Source organism: Larimichthys crocea, chromosome III (genome assembly GCF_000972845.2).
Source record: "Larimichthys crocea isolate SSNF chromosome III, L_crocea_2.0, whole genome shotgun sequence".
Lineage (NCBI taxonomy): Eukaryota > Metazoa > Chordata > Actinopteri > Sciaenidae > Larimichthys > Larimichthys crocea.
This window is the reverse complement of record NC_040013.1, coordinates 48,197,078-48,219,230: the sequence shown is the minus strand read 5'-3', so window position 1 is coordinate 48,219,230 and position 22,153 is coordinate 48,197,078. Positions and strand designations below refer to the sequence as shown.

The 22,153-nt window shown below is 40.0% G+C and overlaps 1 protein-coding gene across 2 annotated transcripts; it reads left to right on the top strand.

The window, feature by feature from the left end:
• The first annotated feature begins 263 nt into the window (after positions 1 to 263).
• si:dkey-112e17.1 (flocculation protein FLO11) lies at positions 264 to 21,974 on the top strand. Of its 2 annotated transcripts, none has more exons than XM_019263334.2 (7): positions 264 to 459; positions 9,451 to 10,418; positions 13,385 to 13,436; positions 14,469 to 14,592; positions 15,676 to 15,818; positions 20,167 to 20,403; positions 20,530 to 21,974. In XM_019263334.2, exons 1-7 carry the CDS (start codon positions 379 to 381, stop codon positions 21,238 to 21,240), a joined length of 2,316 nt encoding a protein of 771 aa, XP_019118879.2. In that variant the 5' UTR covers positions 264 to 378; the 3' UTR covers positions 21,241 to 21,974. The 2 variants fall into 2 exon arrangements, with proteins under 2 accessions (XP_019118879.2, XP_027134330.1); XM_027278529.1 differs by lacking the exon at positions 264 to 459 and adding an exon at positions 2,947 to 3,018.
• Positions 21,975 to 22,153: the final 179 nt, after the last annotated feature.

Here is a 22,153-nt window from a genome sequence, read left to right as displayed (position 1 = left end):
GCCCAGAGATTTAAAAGTGATGCAATTAAAAACTGCACTTACTTTTATGTAATATATCTGTATCTGCTGGTTTAGAAGAAGAAACAACAACTGGCTATAGAAATGATGTAAGCGCCATTAATTGGACTTTATAGACTCATACACTCTCCAATAGTAACTTATTAAGTTTTTTAAATGGGATTTTTAAAATGAATGTCACATACATGGTGATTTATGTTACCATAAAGTCTGGTTTACATGCAGGGCTCTGGTCCAGTGTTCGAGTTCGCCCATGAACGATGGAAGCGCGCTCCCGATACTTCAGGTGAATGAGAGGGAAGCAGAGGAGCGGGATACGGTTCACTGTGCGTCGCATTAAAAAGGAACAATTAGAGGAAAATGAGTTGTGTTACGTCGCTTGGGGCGCATGTTTTTGTGACAACATATCTACTCTTCGTGACGGGATGCGTTGCACAGAAAGTAAGTTTGACGTTTGTTGACAATAAGCTGACAATAATTCAACAAGCTTCACCTCCAGTCCTGTTTGAGTGCCGTGCTCACTTGTTTGGAGGGAGTGAAGCCGTGAACTCCGTTCGTAAATCTTGATATTCAACAATTGTTTGTTTTTCGGCAAACACCCTGAACCCAAGGGACTTGAATCAAGTTATTTTAACAAAGGTTAGGTGCCATCATTTATTTCGGCATACATGTGATGCACAAGAGAACTCTTGCGTCAGCTGCATTTTAATTTTAAATCTAGTTCGTCTGTTCTGTCAACAATTTGTTTTTACCACCAAAATACAGTGCAGCTTTGTAAGCGGTAGCAAGAAGCGGTACGTATGAACTAACATTTTAAAGGTGATATTTTTATATTGTTGGTGCTTTATGTTAGATAACATTAATGCCGATTATTACAGAAGTCCAGCCTGCTTCGAAAAACGTCTAAACTCGTGTGTTAAAACTTAGAAAAGTTTGACAATTAGCGATTGACTTTTAAATGTACAATTTTTACAACTGAGTTCTGTTTGGTAACAGAATAGGACGTAACGTAACTTTCTCTTACGTTACTTCTGAAATTGTGAAAGTTGTGGAAACAAATTACATTCAGAGGATATAAGAACGGTCATGTAATGAGTTTGTGATCTTGTGGTGAGTCAATACATCCGCCTACATGTGCCTTGAAAATACTGTAACTGTAACTGAAATGTTTCTCTATGGAGCTCAGTTTCCTTGTTTATGCTATAAAAATATCCCATGTGTGTATGTGACAAACCAAAACAGTGAAATCCAGAAAAACACCTTGTAGCTTTACCCATAACCGGACTAATGTAATCACCTTACATCATGTTGACTTACTCTTGTGCACCTTTTCCATTCATGGTAAAAAAGAAAAAAAAATCCAGAACGTTTCTGGCTATATATTATTTTTTACATTTCCAAACTTTGTGTCACATTATATCCTCTAGGGCTTTCAAAGGGATGTTTTGATGGCACAGGCATGTTTTGATGTTACTGCACTTCACAGAGTTAGAGAATGGCATGCAGACTCCAAACTGCTGAAATGAGAACCACATTGAGAGCATGTAAACCTTATGTTGTACTTTTCATACTCATTGAGCCAAATTCTCATGCTTTGCCTGTGACATGTGAGGGGTTCATGATCAAAAATTTGTCTTTGATAGAACAGGAACCCAAACGGTCAGGGGTTGCTTCCCGGGCATGTTTTTCATTCAATCAGGTTGTGATTCATCTGGACATGTTTTAGCTTCTCCTGTGGTAGAGTCAAAGCTCTTGCCAGGTTACTTAGTTGTTTTGACGCCTTAACCCTGCGGTGTGACTGTAGTCTGGTTTATAGGATTACCTGCAATATAGGAATAACCGCACATGTGACCAAGGATGTCAGGATTTGTTGCTGTACATTGTCAGCCACCGGAAACAATTGTGTTTACATAAACTGAAGCAGGGTGGGCCTCTGTACTTGCTCCTGAAGAAAGGGACAGTAATAGCTTGTTGCTCAGAACATAAAACACTGCCTATAATAGCTAGGAAATGCATTTGTTAATATGTGATTTGATCACCACGTCATTCCATGTCTATTCCTAGCAGTGTCAGGTGTCTCTTTTGGAAAGATTCACGTTGTTTGCCCCTGTATATTGTTGTTGAAGGGTTAAATGCCTCTAAGGCTGAATAGCTATTATATGTTATTCCTGTGGTTTTGAAAATGTAAATATGTAGCAACATTTTTAAATGACAGGGAACCATGCAAACTTTAAAGCATCACTCACTCAGTCTTTTGATCCCATATTCTGATTCATGTATGAAAAATAATGTCCCTCATGGGGGCATGGCTAGTGTTATCACATATGGTTTACCTTTGACACAGACCTCCTCTAGGACACCAAGACCACATTGTCAGCTAGGAGAAGCTTCCACCTGTCAATAGCCGTCCTCTTCCGCTGATGGACAATGGTGGCTCAGCAGCACAATTCTTAGAACTAGACAACAAAAGCCCTTGGTATATTGAATTGTCAGCGTCTCCAGCTTTAGTTCCTGTGTGCATAGGGTGCTCACTATCTTTGCAATTATCTGCCTGAGGGGGCACGGTAAATGATGTCTTTGTCCTCCGCTCCCCTTTTGTATTAAGTTGATTTTTGGAACAGCATAAACAAGCTTGGAATTTATTCTATCTCCCTAGGAAAAAAAAAAGGGAGGCATCCAAGTCTGTCGGTCCACAATTCAGCGTTGTGGACAAGAAAGAGTGAATTTGATCTTTGTTTTTTTTTTTTTTAGCTCTGCTCTGTCTTTCAGAAGGTAGATGCAGTAGAAAGAGGCGACATTCATCTCGTGTTGAATTGAGTCGTAGGAACCCAGTGAACTGTGAATTCACCGATTGCTCCCATGAATTATCTGAACAAGAGATAACACACAGTCTGTCAACAGATAAACATGTCATCATGTGTCAGTGAACTGAAGTGGGACTTGAGATGAATAGGACCAGGACCAGCGACAGAGCGATGATCAGAGAATTAGATGGAGAGAGTGAGTAGAAGCTGTCCCGTTACAGATGCAGTACTGCAGATTGTTCAAAAATAAATCTTCATTTTTAATACTGTCTATAGTTGTATCAGAACTATAAAACTGTTGCTTATACAGGAGGAGATTTTAGCACATTGAGGCAGAGGCTGATAAAACATTTAGCTTTCAAAATAAAAGCTGCAGCAGCTGCATTTGGTATAAACTGCATTTATTTTACTTTTCCCTTCAAAAGGTGTGAGAGTACTGCACTAGGGATGTCTCAACCCTTTTAATATTAGGTATTTACCTATGCAGCATCTGATATGATACATTTATTTACCTAAATGTGGATTAAATATCTAACTAACGAAATGTTTTTTTATTATTATTACTTACTTCGTTACTTCATTCAAATACTGAATGCAGTGATTCAAAACTCTAAAGTTCATAAGCTTAAAATATTGATACAAAAAGTTTAACTGGGAGAATGTAACTTCTAAAATTGACTGAAGTGATTAGTAGAGAAAAAGTTCAATCAATTCTATGTGGTGCCTTCTTCATCTTTATAAACAATCAAACAACAGAGCACAGACATCAACCTGCAGAGCACACACACACACACCTGACAGATATTGTAATTTATGTTTACAATAATGAATTGCTTTCCACAATTTGTCAGGTGGGATATAATTTGCAGCAGAGGCCTTGTTTCTTGCCAAGGTCATAGTTTGTTTTCCGCAGGTTGAGCCTGTCATATATTAGTATTACATTCAGAGCTAAGTGTCCAAATTAACAAACTTAACACTGTTCTGCATGCATTTTCAGAATCCTCAGAGACTCCTCTCACCATCTGAATTCAAAATGATATTCTGTTACATAATAAGGCAGATTTTTGTACTGACTTTATTTTTGTACCCAAACAAAGAAGAGAGAAGAAGAAGAAATTTGTCATTTCAGGCTTCCTGATAGGAAACAGAGTTGCAACTTGAGAAACAGAATAACAATCATTTCTTGCCAGATATTTAGCAGAGTCTTTGCAGATTCTTGAAATGCCTTCACAACAGCACTAAGTTTTGTTAAGCAGCCTCCTGAGTTTTTTTTTTTTAAAGAGTTCCTGGTAGTTATTTATCATAAAATGAAATGCTTCCTCTGGGACTCAAATGTAAGCACATACTGTGGCTGAGATCAATGCAACAGAACAGCTAATATAATAGGTCTCAGGCTTAGACACAATGAGATACATGAACATACAAAGTTTTATTTAAAGAATTTAAATTGTCTAACCCAAGCAGAGGGTAGTTCAAGGTCAATTATAGCATTGGGTTTTTCTCAAAAAACAAGCTTCTCTAGTATTTTGATGCTGTAGTTGCACTTGGAAATGTTGTTTCCATTTAATTTATTCAATTTCTTTGATTTATTGCAGTTTAATTGTGTTAGTACAGTGAAGCATGGCCTATGGGACTGGGGTCCTTACTGAGGTGCTGCAGAAAGACTAATTATCATGGATGCATTCAGTGGATTCCAAAATCTGGAAAAGATTTCTCCAAACTGGTTAAAACCATTGCGGAGATAAGGTCATGATTCACCACAGGCCTCCACAGGTTTAACGACTACCACAGTAGCAGCAGCAGCAGCTCTTTTTAGAGGAAATATGTTAATAGGTTTTACACCACAAACATGGAAGAGAGAGCCTGCGTCTGCCTGTCACATATCTGTGCGAGTTTGAGGACCACAGCGGTAATAATTTCCAGTGTTCCACTCTTCCTAGTAAGCTCCAGTTAATGTCGCATGATGGCTCTGTAAATAAAATGTTGATTGAACGTCCATTGGCTCAATGAGGCCTTTCATAAGTCACTCATGATGCTCACGGTGGTGAAAATGTGCTGAGCCAGCGCTACAGTGGCCAACGCGGGCGACCCTAGAAATGCCTGGGCTTAATCAGGCTGCCACACCAGTTGTTTGTAAACTCACCCTGGCTTGAACCAGAGCCACTGACATGAGCCCACCAGGAAAGGCACTGACATCACAGTGGAGATATGTGATAAATCCTGGGCTCGAGTATCAGTGCTTTTCACAGCTGTGGAGAATGACCTCAAGCAGCGTCTTTTTTATCAGTTTATTTGGAGGGAGCTGGACAAAATAGAAAATGGGACATCTTGCTGACTCAGTTGTCTAAAACCTTAAAAATCAAATTCTTTTTCAGCTGCACATCTGTTTATGATGCAGGAAACCAATGTTTTTTGTAAGGAGCAACAGTTCCTGACGTTTGCTGTGTTCAGTGTACACTGTCCTTTTGTTTCTATGTGTGCTGCATTACTATGTGAGAAGTCCTGTCCTGTCCTGTCCTGTCCTGGGGAAATTCCTGTTCATTTGTTGCACTTTGAAAGTAAATGCTTTTTATTCTAATTCAATTAGTGGCACTCCTAATCTTGTTAAACCCAAATAGCTCCAGCTTTTATTTGATTTATGGTAAGATTAGTCTCATCCCCATCATTGATTTTACAGCATAAATTCTTAACATGTTCTATTTTAGTCATCACTTTTTATATCTGTTCTAATATGAAGCTGCATTACATTCTTAACTGTTTTTCTTAATAGTTTTTTCTCCTCAGGTCTGGATCGCTCAGATCTCAAATCCTGTCAAATTACTTGATTCAATTAAGGGTAATAGGAATTTAATTCAGCGCAGGCTACAACTATTAGTCCACAAAGCTGCACTATTCTGATATTGTTCCAGATCTAAGAAATAAAATGTGATTGTAAATCCTGCGTGGACCGCTGCTGCTCAAGCACTAGCCTGTGAAGCAGTGTCACTTTTCTCCTCCAGTAAACAGGGCTGGTGAGGATTCCTGCCCCCTTTTGAGGGGCCCGCCTGCCTGTTTATGAGCCAGTCCAGGGCTGTTTGTGTGTGTGTGTGTGTGTGTGTGTGTGTGTGTGTGTGTGTGTGTGTGTGTGTGTGTGTGTGTGTGTGTGTGTTTCAGTACTTCGAAGCCAGCTCGTGTTGCAGAGTCACAGCAGTGTCGTCAGCCTGGGGTGGGTCAAACTGCAGACTTCTGTTTTGTCAAATAAAGGTGAAGTGACAAGTCGTACTTTTCTGGTTTGTTCAACCTTTAAAAAAGGTCTGAATTGAATAGCTTTTTTTGTTGTATGAGATAAAAACATAGACCAGATACACATTTGTGAAAAAAGAACATTTATTTTCTTTTTTTATTTGTTTTTCTCTAATTTTTTTATTGTTTAATATAATAATAATATAATAATTAATAATAATAAGAATAATAATAATAATAATAATAATAATAATGTTTTAGAAAATGTAAATATAATATTCTACTATAATGGTATACATGTGAAAAATGGTATATGATACTATACAAAACAAATACACCCCACAACATCGGTCAGTGGTAATTAGACTTATGCACCCCATCATGGAATTTCTTTCTTTTTTTCCTTTTTTTTTTTTTTTTTAAAGCTATAGTGACACAAAGTGAAAACCATAGAACAATACTATTTGTGTAGGGCCTCTCAATAATAATAGCAGCTGGTCTGATGTTTCACTGAACAAGTCATTTCAGACAATTATGTGCTCAGTTGATCTACTTCTGTCCAGGGAAGCCCTTGTCAGTGGTACAACTGGGGCGCAATGATCAGCCAGCTCTTATGTAAACTTTCAGCTTGCCTTGTACGTATTAGCATCACTTCATTAAAATATTATCAGCCCTCCCCGATTGTGGAGAGGTTCACCAAAACGGCACTGCGGCCCATTGTTCCGCCATGAGAAAAGGCATCCTTGAATAATTAGCGGCCTACCAGCGGAGCGGCCTGTGATGTAACAGAACTGAGATGTTTGGCATTATAAGAATGTCCCATTTCCATTCGACACTGTGACACTTTGGAGTCCTTTCATGTGTAGTCTAGCATGCACATCTCGGGGTTGCTGGGGACCTCCCGGCCGCCTCGTCCTGGTGGGAGAGATGACACAGTCTCTGTCCATGACATAGTTCTCTTTCATCAGATGCAGGGTTTCACATCATACAAGTGACTATTAATTTACAGATGCAACGTCTCTTTTTGTACCTTTTTTAAAATGTTACCAATTTTTTTATTGTTGGCTAAAAAACAGAGTGAAATATTTAAGGGAGGTTGAGGACACAACAGCAAAACAGAAATATGGCAAAGATAAATGAATATATGTTTTCTCACCACCACTCACTGTTGCCATGAAAGGGGACACTGTTTTTCTCTTCCCCCTGTCATGCCCCCATATTGTGAAGTGGTTCCCCTCATTGCGCAACCTCGCTGCAAACACTGCAAACCCCAAATCGGCTTAGTCTCTCTAACCTCACCAGGAATGGCTTTTGGCCTGTCCAAATGTCATCCATGTAATTCTTTGCTGTAGCACATTAATTTAAAGTGTGTAGGCAATGCAAGTGTAGTATGTCATGCGATAATGTAATTGTTTCTAAATGTCAGTCAGGAAGAAAATCCAACGTTATAAAGGACTTGAAAAATAGATATAAAAAAGTTTTAAGAAACATTAAGGATTAAAAAGCGTGAATATAATATTTAACTTGCATATCACAGACAGTTCAGTCTTTGAAAACATTTCTCCGATTTGTATATGTCATTAGGAAACTATGGCTTGTACTGTCATAAGCTGGTTTCACATCCAAGCAATTTTTGGTTAGCTGCATACTTTCACTTTGCATTTCTCGTAAATGCAAAGGGTACTGGCAAATACGTCATGGTTTTCCGTCTGTGTTATTGTTCACTAAAAGTTAGACCCATCTGTGACCTCAGCACTCCCTTTGTTACTCTGTGATTTGGTCCAAGCCTGTTGTACCTTCAGAGGTATTCTCGCAATCCAACAGACCGCTCTCTGCCCGGAAAGATTAAATGATTGCCTGAGACGTAACCAAAATTTTAATTCAGTATTTCCGCAGACTCTGCCAACCACTGGCAGACCCTGAGCAGCAGAGTTAACATACGTTACCCGTTTTCCAGCATAGACAAAATAGAGTAGAGTGGAGCAGACCAGCTCGTGGAAATATCGGATATAAACACTGGTTTTGCAAATATTTTATCATTCCGGGCAGAAAGTAGACACCTGTGTATAAATACATTTTGTTTATTGATTTTCAGTTTTGCTAATAAGTTCATTGCAAATAGACAAAACTGTAGAAATAATGGATAAATAAATAATAAATAAAAAAAGAGAGGCTGAATAAGAGTCTGCTTAGGTACAGCGTAGTCCAGGAAGGGAAGGCACATTCTCTAACTTCTAACATCCAACAGAACACACACACAAACACACACTCTTATATATACACATTTTCTTTAGTTACGTAGATCATGCTGCCCTCCTTGCCCTCTCTGACCTTCCATGTGTAATATGTTGCAGCCTGGCTGTGAGACTGTCAGCTGTGTCAACTATGGAGAAGGCTTTTAGTTTGATCCTGATGACCGGAGGGCCAGTGAGCGGTCCTCTGTTCCAGTTATGATTGAAAATTACATGTAGATTTTGCTACTTAAAATATACCGTCTAAGGAATGCCTTTGATAAATGCCTTCAGATGAGGATAGATGGCCCATGGAGAAATCAAAGTGCCTGTTTGGCTCCTGCTGTCCTCTCCTCCTACTCCCATCTAAACTGCATTATCACAGTGATCTTGTATGCTTTTAGTCCAGTCCAGAGCACAAGTGTCGCCTGCGGGTGTTGGTTTGTTACCTGTCTGGCATGGGGGTCTGCCAGTCTGGGTCATTCCCACAGTCCAGAATTCAAGCCAACAGGAAAGCTCATAAACACACAGGCCCCCTACCAAGGTCTGGGTCCTCAACTCCCCAGCCCAGCCACACACATCTGCCTCTGCTTAGGTCCCTCTTACATCCCCACACACCTGGGAAGAATTACAGCCAGCATGTTTGAAGAAATACCTTCCCGAGGGTTACCCAAGCAGGCAAAATAGGCAACACAGGCTTTGATATAAAGGCAGAACTGCAGGGTTGAATAGTTCAGTTTCAAACTGGTTTATGTCAGTGAGTAATCAGACCATGAGTTGAGTTTATTATTTGCTGATAGGTACCTTGGTTGTTGGTGTCTTTGATATGGAGAACTTAATCGCTTAGTGGCCATTATCTGAATACATGACTCATTTCAGAATTTAGGTAGAATGTAATATAATACTGGTCACACTTTTAAACATAATGCTGAAGAATGACCTGAGTTCTAGCATGGGTGGCACCAGTGGGAAGCCCTAACCTTGGCAGTATTTGTACTAAGCTCTACCTGTAGAGCTGTATGAGTCATGTTAATAGTCACTCAGACAGGTGGGTGTCTGTAAGTGACTAAAATAAACCTTAAAATGTAATATTCTGTAGTCAGTGCCTTAAAAGAAGGTTTGATTAAAGGAAGATTTTTTTATGAATGTCTAACTTAATGTGATTTATATTGCAGGTATACTTTGACTGCGGTGCCAAGGTGGATGTGGTAGATGTCCAAGGACTCATCCTGTCCCCTGGCTTCCCCTACAACTACTCTTCTGGGACACACTGTGTTTGGCAGTTCTTTGTGCCCGTTGATTACCAGCTTATTCTGGAGATATTTGACTTTGATGTGTTTGAAAGCCATGACTCTGCTGCACAGTACTCTGCTATCTCTAATTTTGAAGAGGAAGAGGCAGATGAAGAGGTGACTTTCGAAGCTGGCAGCTTAGTGGTGGATGAAACCTCATCAGCAGCTAAACATCCTATGCAGAGTGTAGGGGATGTCACAAAGACTCCGCAGTCCTCCCAAGAAGGCGAGGTCAAGCAAGTAGTGGTCCAGGAACAGTCCACAAAGATGGAGATTGCCAGAGTCTCAAATTCTGCTAAAAGATCTGCAGATGCGTCCTCTGGTCTATCTTCACCACCTCCTCCTTCTCTTCTTCTCCTACCTGGGGCTGTATCTCCAGGAGACAAGGCTGTCAACTCCGCCTCCTCGTCTCGCCTTAGGGGAGACCTAAACCCCAGTTCTGACCCTGTTGTGGAGGAGACAACCCTTGCCTTGTCACATGCCACTGATACTCCAGCTGTGAGCCCTGAAACCCAGCACTCTGTGTTTGACGCGTGCCCCCATGATGTCCTCTACATCTCAGACCTCATCACCTTCTCCTCCAGGTTCTGTGGGTCCAACCGGCCTCCTAGCAGTCAGCTGGTTTTTGGCTCCAGTCAGGAGATGGTGGAGGTCATCATGGAGCTCATCACTACCACGCACTGGGGCCGCGGCTTCGCTCTTCTCTTCCACTACCACAACCTGACTGAGCCAGGGGGGGACCGCCATGCCTCCGCTCCATCAGCCAGCAAGGTAGACTCTCTGCTAGCTGCTGTGAGTGGAGCTGCCTTCTTCGCTATGATACTTACAAGTGCCCTCTGCATTGTTTTCAGGTAAGAGAAGTAAGATTTATTTAGAAAAGAAAAAAAATACAACACCGTACACACAACATAAACACTGCAAAGCGTCTGGATAAATGTATGGTTGTTACCTGGGTGGCTGTGGCTCAGGTGGTAGTGTGGGATTGTCTAGTAATTGGAGTGTCTTTGGGCAAAATGCTAAACCCTGAGTTGCTTCTGATGGCTTTGTTGTGTGTGTTTGAATTGACAAGTGTTGTAAAGTGCTCTGATAGCTTGGTAGACCAGAAAAATGCTGTAATGCTGTATAAAAGTCAGTTAGTGTCAATGATAGGTGCATTTAGTGCTGAAATGATAAGCTGACATTCACACCATTTTCACCAATTTCAAGGTAATATGAAATTAATGAATGCTTGCAGAGTTTTGAGGTGATTAGGGCAAGACTTGTGCTTTGTTAGGGGAGGGCTAACCATCATTCTACAACAAAAACACTAAGAGTACAAGCTCAAATGTAGATATAAAAGCCAGAAATCAGGTATTTGCATTATACAACGCGAAATCAAAGAATGGGAATTTTGGTTGATTATTCAGTCCAGTATTTAATGCGTTACATTAACATTTTTTACAGACATTTATGATCCCCAGTGAATAAATTATAGCAGAAGTGATCCCCTGATGGTTCCTCTAGTGCCACCATTAGGTTGACATTTTTGTTTGTCTTGACTATCGGATGGATTGCCATTGAATTTAATAAAGATATATTTCAAGACCCCAGAGGACTCCAGATCCCAATGAGGCTGGTGAACTCTTGATCCTTCATGTAGCCACTAGCAGGTCAGATATTTCTATATCTCGACATCCATTTGATAGATTGGTACAATATATTGTACAGACATTTATGTTCCCCAGAAGATGTATCCCAATGACTATGGATAACCCTTGAATTTTTATTTATTTATTTTCATTTTTTTAATTGAAATATATCAACACATTCAGACTGACTCACTTGAACATACAGATAGTACTTACAGATGGTACACACACTGATGAGGGCTAAAGAGTCCATTTTAATCTATTCCTATCATCATCATCATCAGGTTGAGATTTTAATTTGCCCAATGGCCAAAAGCATGTAAAACTGCTTTGTGTTTAGTGCTTATTAGTATGTGTTAGCATGCTAACATGCTAAGCTAAGCTAACATGAGCTAAGACAATGAACACAGAAAAGATACCTGCTATTAATCTACTCAACATCAGCATAATTGCACTACAATTGAGAGCATGTTGTCATGGATGCCAATGTTGCTATATAGCTAACTACATGTTTTATGTTTTTGAAACAAACCCTCAGAGGTCCTCAGTAGAAAATTCACAAGTATTATCTTATGCCTTATCTTAACGCATGTATGAAAATGGGCTGGTCTGACAGGAAATGTGCACGCACTCGCACATACATAGTCACCACTTTGTTATGTTGACTCAGCTGGAAGACTCAGTACCTGATGTGGTGACCCTTGGAGATTAGTTGGGTTTGGCTGCAACTGTGCGGCTTCCTTGATGTGGAGCATTCTCACCATAGACAGCAGGGCATTCAAGGTACAGCACCTGGCATCAATTCCAGCACACAAAAACAGAGAGGCTGCATGAAAGTGAGTGGGTGGAGAAATAGGGGAAAAGGGGACAACAAGGACAATTAAAACTCAATGTGAGTTTGCTACCAAAAGCATTGTCAGACAATCAAAAGGTGTAATTTACAAGCTGTTCCCTCTTGTCCATCCCACGGGACAATGAATACAAGCTGAGAGTTTTGTAATACTATCTGTTCTGACAAGGTAACTGGTTTACCCCTCTGGTCTAGATAAATTCAAAATCCAGGCAGGTATAGATTTGTCCCATCAGCCCCAGTATTGAGCTTGCTGTGAGAAACACCCGTTTAATATGATTTGTGTTAATTTCAAATGCAGCTCAGTGTCTCCAGCTCATCTGTTAGGCACAATAACTCCACAGGCTCTGACTATTAATGACAGGGAAATTGAAAACACATGCTCATTAAAATGTAAGTGTAATTAGCAAGAACAACACGAGTCATTCAGAAGCCAGGAAATGCATTACCACGAAACGTCAAGCTCATAAGTAGCCTCGGTAGCTGCTTTTTTTTTTTCTCACTCTGTTGTTCCCTATTAATTTAAATGAGTTCACAGAAATCACTGGAAAACAACTAGCCTGGCGAGCTAGGCGAGATCTTGCTAGTTTAAAGCAGCAGTGAGATTAACTCTCAAGGTCCCCTCTGGTCAGAAAACAGCAAAGGTGGATAAGAGTCACAGCAGGGGTTGCCCTCAGTTGACCAGTGGCTGGTAATGAAGTCATTCAGCTGTAAGAGCGAGTTTTAATAAGGGGGTACTTGCTTAAGCATTTCTGCATGCTTCATTGGTTCATATGGCCTGAAGAACAAGACAGAAAAGTATGGTATAAATAGGTAAGTGGTATTAGTTATTTTCTCAGTTGTAAAATAGTCGAATGTTTTATAGCCACCAGTTTGTCTGTGGAAAAAAAAATACTGGACATGGCTATTGGCAGTGAAAATGTGACAGCGGTGCATCCTTACAGGGAAAAAAAGCAATACATGGCAAGAACATCTCAGTAATAACCACTATGTGAACTGCAAGAGTTGTGGTATGTGTGAATGCAAAATCGTGGTGCATCTCGCTCTATCATCCAACACCACAACAGAGCAACTATTGAGGGGGAAATAGCCACGGGTATGTTGAAGCTATTATATATTGAGTGAGGTGGTTACTATGTCAAAAAGCTCCCATTTCAGTACAGTTGAATAGGATAGTGTCCATTTTTACATTTCTGGTCAAACTGTGAACACCAGAGGGATTTTTATTCCTGGGAAAATTCTGCCAAGAGTGAAAAAAATAGGGGACATTCATAAAAGCTGGTTTTTGGATATGCCTATAATTATAAACTGAATTACTGTGGTACTGTATGTTTTCCAGACCCAAACTGTGTCCAAAAAGAGCCAGCTCCTGTGCATCCAGCAACTCTGAGGTACAGACACCGCTGCATATTCTTTCTTTCCCCTTGTCCTCTCAAAATGTCACTCTCTCTCTCTCCTCCCCTACCTGACTTCTCTCTATTGCCTTATTTGTCAGTCAGACATTCCTCTGAAAAAAGAGCTTTATCTGGGATCACTGGACATTTATTTTAATATACTTTTGCACTGAAGCCAATACTGTCTACTGCTGTAACACTGCTTCACCATTCCCCACAGAGGGTACCACCTTAGGTTCACATCAGGTCATACTGTTTTGAAAGTCTGATCAACCTGATGATAAAGCAGTGATTGGTAAACTGCTGAAATGCTGAAAGAAATGCTTGCTGTTATTCAGATTATTCACATTGATTTATGATTTTGAAGATTTTTCCTAAGGCTGTATATCATTAGTATGACAACCTGTTTTCATTATCTTTTTATAACTCATTTTGTTAACTAGTAAAATATGAAAAACAAGTCTCTGTCCTTAGTCATTTATTAAAGACTCAACAAATGATAAAAAAGATTTTATGGAAGGAGAACATGATTTTACATCATCGTCCATAGGTGTGGTAACGTGGTCTAAAGCTTTTTTGTGGCTCCACAGAGAGCTTTGTGAAACCTGATACTGTTTGAATTGTCTCAAGTGATGTCATTTGAGTCATTGTCTGTACGGGCTAAAGACTGTACTCCATATGGCCATTAAATTTGGTTTTCATTAATGATCCATACAGCATTATATGAGATTGAGTTATCATTGCATTTTTATAATACCATCTGCAAAAGAATATATATATATATTTTTTTCAAATTGTGTATTAATGAATAATGATAACCAAATGGGATTTGAACTGAAAAAATGCTGTTAGATGGTAATCTTTGTATACGCTGTATATATTCCATGTTTCCATGAGTATCTGTTGACTGCTGCTGTGCATTGTAAGGCATTTCCACAGCTGGCTTTGTGGCTTAATTCCTTCTGGGAACACCTGTTCTGAGCATGTTTGCACAACTGAATGCTGATGCACTGTGTGCATGTGTTGTAGGTGCCAGAGGGAGTCCAGAACACTGGGGCCGAGGTCAGCGAACTGCAGCTAATGGCTGAAAATCTGAACAACCTGGAGGCGACAGCAGAGCAGGACAACAACAACGACAGCCCACCACACACAGGTTGGGAAGACATACAGCTATGCACACACGAATGCACACACACAATGAATAGACTGATATATTGGATTTCTGTTGTTGGCTGTTAAAACAGTGAAAGGTACTGTAGTCATGCTGAACATGTTTCATCTATATTCTGGTTGCTCTCAGTTCCTCTGACAAACCTCTAAGATATATAGTGTTGCAGTGAGCCCAGAGCCCACAATTGCACATTATTGTCATTCATTTTGATTTATTTTTACACAGCATGTTTAGACATTTGCCTTCATTCATTTTAGGAATGATAATAATACTTTCAGGAATATAAATCTGCCATTAATTCATTTCCAGGCAAAGCCATGATCTGATACAGTTTTAGTGAAGTCGATTAAAAGTGAAGGCCTGGGATTTGAGAAATGTGCCTCAATTGCTGTGATTAAATTTTTTTCTGTAAACGACTTGTCAGTCAAACTGATTGTAAATGGAAAACAGGAAATCTTTAGTCTTAGGAAAGACTTACCTAACACTGGTGATCCGTTCAATCGCTATTGTGTTATAAATATGTCATAATCTATTACCTCAAGTTGGAATAAACTTTGTTAGAGAACCCTCTGGGGACTCTGGGTGGGCCTGAGTTTTCAATGGAAAGAAAAATTGCATTAGTTTTGGAGAAACATAGGCTTGATCCTGGAACAATCCAAAGCCCTCTCCCTCTCTCCCTCTCAGGCTGAGAGATTTGTGGGTTGTAGCATTTAACCCACAAAGCAGCCTGGGAGTAGTTTGAACAACAGGGGAGTACAGTCCCCCTCTCTGCGTGCTACAGTCACGGTGTAAGGAGTTTACACCAAAACACACAGCTTATAAACAGTGAACAGAGTTGAGATTAGCCTACTCTGCTTCAGTTAAATTGCAGTGCAATATCACAAGTTACTTTCCTCATAGTCCTTGCCTAAAGAAGTAGACAGCGTGAAGTCAAAATAATTTGAATAAATAACTGATTTCAAACTAAATTCCAACTCATATACACAGGCATTATTAGTCCTTAGCCTTGTTACAGTGCTATCAATAGATGTTGTGTCAAAAATAACGTCTCTGTGTTTCTTTTAGTCAGTGCTGGTGGTGACATTTCCCAGAGTTCAGAGGTGGACCTCTCCTGCAGCGGTTTGACTGAACTTGATCTTGGTGCGGATGAGGTTTTCATTGTATCTTCAGCCCCTAGCCCAAGCAGGCTACCCTTCTCACCTCACACAGTAAGGCCCAGTTTTATGCCAATAAAGTTGTCTATGTTGTCAAATCAAATCAAATCAAATCAAATTTATTTATTTGTATAGCCCAAAGTCACAAAGTACATTTGCCTCGGAGGGCTTTACAGTCTGTACAGGGAGTGACACCCTCTGTCCTTAGACCCTCGGTTCGAGTGAGGAAAAACTTGCCCACAAAAAATGTTTAACAGGGAAAAAAGGTGAAAGAAACCTCAGGAAGATCCACAGAGGAGGGATCCCTCCCCCAGGACGGACAGACATGCAATGGATGTCACGTGTACAGAACAAATCAACACAAACATATTGCACAATGACAATGAATTACATTGAATGATAAAATGACAATGAATTACAATGAATAATAAAATGATTACAGTAGCAGTGGAACGTGTGATAGAGATAGAGAGACAGAGATGCACAGCAGCAGCAAATCATCAACTAACTGGAAATATGGTAGCAATAATGACAGTAATAATATATGTAGTGTCTCTGTGCTATGATGCACTCTAAATGCTGACTGAAAATCCTCAAATAAACTGTTCTTATTGAGAAAGCTGCAGCTGATTAGCTTTTAAGAAGAGGTTTAATTACTTAGCTACTTAAAAGGACTGTGGTACATATCCCGATAATAAAGACAGATTAATCATATCCAATAAAGAAGGGCTATTAAGTACATTACTTATGAAATCATGGCATAGTGTGTTGAGAACTTGTGGTTTTAACACCCAAGCAACATTGAAATTTGTGGTTTTATTGTGGAAATGATAAATGATTTACTTTCCTAAATGCTTGACTTGGATGGGAAACATCATGAGGTAAAGATAGATGTGAAGGTGACTTCATAAGGACTTAGGAAAAGACAAACATGGTGCTATGAGAATCTGGCTGCATCAGGCATCTTTTCTTTTTTTGAGAAAACAAACAAAACAACTTTATTTATAATATATGTTTTCAGCTCATACAAAGGGTACATTTAATCATCAGTTACTCACAGATTAGACATTGTTAAAAAGGAAAGGAAAAACAAAATGGAATGAATATATAAGTAGAGAAAAGTCATTAAAATGCTAACTAAATAAAAATAAGCAATTGATTAAGTGGCTAGTAAAGTAAAGGTTTTTAACTGTATACAGGTGTAAAGTTTCTTGTCATGGGAACTTTTGCCCTTTTTTATACATTTGTTAAGGAGAGAAAATGTTTTGGTGCATTCCACAATGTAGCTGATAAAGCAAAACGACTTTTATGTATATGGTATTTTGTTATGATGATGATATTGTTAACTCGCAATTCAATATGCTTGTTCTTTAAGATTACTCCTAACTGGATAGTTTTAAAAGAGTAGAGTAGTTATGGATCTGGAGCTGGGCTAGTCATGCAAAGATTTCCATAAGTTTTGGACTGTTGTATCCTACGCTAAAGGAAATAAGAAATTAACCACTGAGGCACCTTTCCTTAACATTTAGAGAATTCAAACAACTTTTATTATAGCTGCTGCTTAGATATTTCCAAGTCATTTCAGTCAGTTAGGAAAAAGAAAAAAAAACACTTTTCCAAAGTGGCATCATTGCACCTATTGCTTCAGTCGTGTAGGCTTCAATTGAAGAAATAATATTTTGCCAGTAGAATTAAGTTGTTCACAGTGTATTCAACCTAATTAGAGTACATTTATTGTTCCAAATACTTAAGTTCATTCTTTACAGGGATTGTATAACTGTGATAAACTATATACTTTCTTCTGGCAACATTTGTTGACTTCTTGCGTCTTTACAGAATATTTTGTTTGTCACTGGTGTTTCAGAGAATACAGCAACGAGCAACAAATAGTGTGTTAGGCATAAACCCTTATGCATGCTAGAGGCTCACATGCCATGCGCAGAGGCCACACAAGCACTTACAAAGCGTAAAGGCCTCCTGAGGACGTAATTGAGGACTACTTGGAATGCTTTTTGGTCTTTTTCAAGACCAATGGCCAATCGGGAAACTCTAACACTCGACTGTCTAATGGGGTAACTTCATCACTTAATGATCAGTGGTATATCTTCATCGCTCATTGAACAATGATATAATTCAGTTGGGGACAGACTTGCGCATTTAGGGATGGCTCCACATTGCTGCAGTTCAGCCAGAGTCCTATCTGAATCTAGCTATGCAGTGGACAGTGAAATTGTCTATTTAATCTCAAGGCCAAACTCTCAGTGGGTGATCTCCTTGCTTTGGGGAAATGATCCCTGAACCAATGAACATCAGAGGTGACAGGGCATTCAGTGCTTTGAATTGACCCAGTGTTCCTAATAAGGTGACACCATTTATTGACATACGCATGGTACAATGTAAAACTGAAAACTACAAGGGCATAAATGGGAAATGATGATAATTAAAAAAGATGGGAGGAGCGCTGAGGAAGAAATAACGGTTCAACCAAGCATTTTTTTCCCTCTGCTCTCCTTTGTATTCTCTTGGAATAAGAGTTGGCATCAAACAGCTCTGGCAGCTTTTTGAAGGACTGGCAAGCTTTTCTGCAGCCTAGGCTAATGGAGTATTCTCTACAGAGCCAGATTCCCAGCTCCAATTGTGTGTGTGTATGTGTGTGTATGTCATGCACACTTTGGCACACAGTGTGTGGTCTGCCTGTGTGTGTCCTCGATGTAGATGTCCATGTAAATAATGTTTGAGAAATATTTCAAACAGTGGCAGAGTTCACTGGAAAATACCAAATGTATCTTCTCAGTGTCCTTGCAAGGTGACCTTTCAGGTTAGCATCGTATTTTCATGTCACTGTCTTCTAGCACCCCCAAATATGTACAGTACAAGTGCATTAGGTCATAAAACCTTGTCCCTTTCTAAGAAGACCTTCAGTGTTGTTACATTAAAGCAATGAGAAGACTTTGAAACATTTAATGCTGTAGGCAGGGTGATGAGATAATGAGGTAAGAAATCTGGATCAAAATGCTCTTGTACTTTGCTTGCTGTTCAAAATTCAAGAGACCAGCAAGAATTCAGCTGTTTGGTAATGTTTTTACATTATTCTCCAGGCACCACTAAAAGAGTCTTAGACCCCACCTTTGACTGTGCTGGGTGACTTTTCACCTCGTGTGTCAAACCTAAAAGTTGCCATTGTGTTTGTGGGGCTTTAATGACCTAAAGAGCATTTTATTTAAACCGCTAACTAATTCTTGTCTAGACAAAGTTAGCTGCAAGTGACTCTGTGTAAAGGATTATCTGGACCCATTCTCTGTCTAATGGTCGCAATCCCTAAAACCTCCCCCATCCCCTGTTCAACAGCAGCTGACCGATCAGGAAGGATAACATGTCATCTAACCTGTCAATCACAATTAGCCTCTCCTGGTTGCTCAAGCAAATATGACCAATAAATACAAATCTCAATACAGTCCTCTCAATACTCATTTGTTTGGACCTGCAATGTACAATTCAGAAGCGGGAAATGTGTATAAACAACAACACTGCAATCACTCCAAAACCCCATGCCGTTCTTTTGACAGCTTTAACACACTTAAAAAATAGTGATTGAGATTGGTATGTGAGCCACATGCACTTAGCTGGCTGGCTGTGTGATTGAGTCGGCCAAGCTGATCAGCACATTTCATTCTTGTTAATTCATTAATACAGGACACAACACAGGCTGCAGGGAGAAATTCAGGTGTGAGAAAGAAATGCAGCAGATGCAACCAGCAGACTGGCAGCCAGCCACTTCCTAATATTGCTAACCTAAGTACTATGTTCTTGCATGCAGTGATAATAAGAGTGCTGATTCTGGTTGACAGCAATTTAACTGAGGTATTAGGCAATAAGAATACTTTTCTTATTTTTTGAGATGCAGTTATTTTAAAAGAAACACATCAATTTCTGTTATTCCTTAGTACTTTTGGCTCTTGGCATCCGACTTCAGTAATGAATTACACAGATCTCCTACCTTCTTCACCTTGTTGCCTGAAAGTATTGTCATCTGTTTTCATTTACATTAACATCTACAAAGAGATCAAGAATTGCTACTGTTGAGTGTTTTGAGTCCAGGCTTTCCATAAGTGCTCAATAATTAGTTGGTTTATCTTTTAAATGCCACTCGTCTTTTTAACATTTCTTCAAGTGAAAGTTTGTTTGGTACACCTTTTTCAGCACTTCTTTGTTGGGGATTAAATACATCAGAGACAAAATTATCATTTTTCAGCCAGCTCTTGATATAGTCTCCTGTGACAGCTGAAGAGTTCCGATATGGCTGCCAGTAGACATATTTTGTCATTTAAAAGCCCTCTGATGGAGCCTTCTACAGACAGCCCCAGACTACTCTTTTCATACATGTCTGCATTCTGTCTCTTAGCAGCGGGAGAGATTTCTACGGCACAGTGACACCAGTCCAAGCCCTACAGCTGACTGGCCATCACCAGAATCCACCATGTCACCCAATAACGCCAGCTTCACCAAGGATGGCAGCAGTGCCAGACCAAGAGCATGGAGCGTACGCACCTTCCAGGACTTTCTCCCTCCACTGCCGCAGCTGCATAAGAAGTGGTGCAGCTGGAACTCCACCAGTCCCTTCACCAAACTAGTGGACAGCGTTAGTATCAGAACTTTTTTTAGTTTCACGCCATTATACAATTACACATTTGCTTTTCCTTCTGTAATAGGTCAAAATGTCTGAAAGAGTCTAAAGGGTCTTACAAATATTCTTATATCATTCCAGGCTCCACCCAGTTTGGTAGCTGACTGCAGGGGGGGCGACAGCAGGAAGGTCCTCTCTGATGCCCACCTGGAGACCAAGGCAGACAACAGCATCATCTCTGATTCATCCATCAGCAATGCCTCTTATCCCCTTACGCAGCCCGCCCAGAGGCAGCGGCGTCTTAATTCCACCAGCAACCTGCGACGCTCACGGTTCACAGGGCCTTGCTTTGGCCTCCTCTCCGGGACAGCAGACCCAACGAAGGCCTCCGGGGCTCCTCATGCCCAAGGCTCCCCCTCAGAACCAAGCTCTGGCTCTTCTTCTTCCACCCAATGTCAGATTGGCGAGAGTGGCCAGAGTGGAAAGAGGCGTGAGTTCCCAGGTGAGGGCGATCACATCAGCGTGCCAGTGTTTGCCATCTCTGAGGAGGAGGACCGACAGCCTCTGGTCTCAGCTGAGCACCTGGACCTGACCTCTGCCTCCGCCGTGCTGAATGGAGTGGTTAAGGGGACATATGAGGGGATGAGACCAGTCGTTGGAAGCACCAGCCTCAGCCCCCCGAGCCAGAGAGCCAGACCAGAGTGGAGGCCATGGGGAAGCCAGGTGTCAGGAGGGGTTGGTCCACTCCCCTGCAACACACTCACCACCATGACTGAGTCAAACACAGTCAGTGACAGCCAGTCAGCTCTCAGTCAGTCCACAGTGCTGTGCAGTGTAACCAACCAGATGTGACTAGAGGGGCTTTAAGTTGGTGAAAAGAGCAGGGACTCTGGTGAGCCAGTTATGTATTTCTGCCACTTTGTGAAATGTGTAACCTACATCTTTAATTTCTGAAATCAACTTCTACAAAAATGATTACTACATATACTGTAGCCTCCTGCTGGTTAATATATTCTCCTTACTCTAGTTGTTTTCTATTTTTATAAAGTTGTGTTTGGACAAAGATGGAATAATATGCTGCTTACTATGCCAAGGCACTGACTGCTGTGGTATTATGTGTTCAAAAAAGATAACTGATTGCAAACATGAACAAAAAAGTATTTTCCTAAGTGAGTACTCCATAACTGTTAGGAGCACTTTTTTTTATAACGTTCAATAACGAGTTTGACACTATTCAGTGAGTTATAACACTCCAACACTCCACTTCATTGTGCCAGATTTCTACTTTTTCCTTAATGTGGTTCTTCATGTGGTTGTGTTGTTTTTTTTTTTTTTAGCACAGGCTTATACAATTACTTATTACCCAAAAGTGTTCTGCAGAGCATAGTTTGTACATTAATATTAATTTTGCAACAGTGTATGCATACAGTATGTACACCTAAGGCTGATACTGGATCATAAAAGGGAAATCAAAATAAAGTATAAACATATAGAGTACTAATATACACTTATGTAGTATAAAAGAGAATTAGCATTCATATTTAAAATGAATTAATGTATAGTTTTAATAAAGGCTATGTCATTCACATGTTGTGTCTTTGATCTGATGCAAGATGTTACACAATCAAGGAGGAACCTCTTACAAAACCTGGGACAAAACTAGAATCAGAATCATGTGATTTTTTTGATCCAGCATGTGTTAAGGTCTTTAGTAAAGTTTGAAACACAAAGAAATTGACAAATCCACATCAATTTTGAAGTTCTA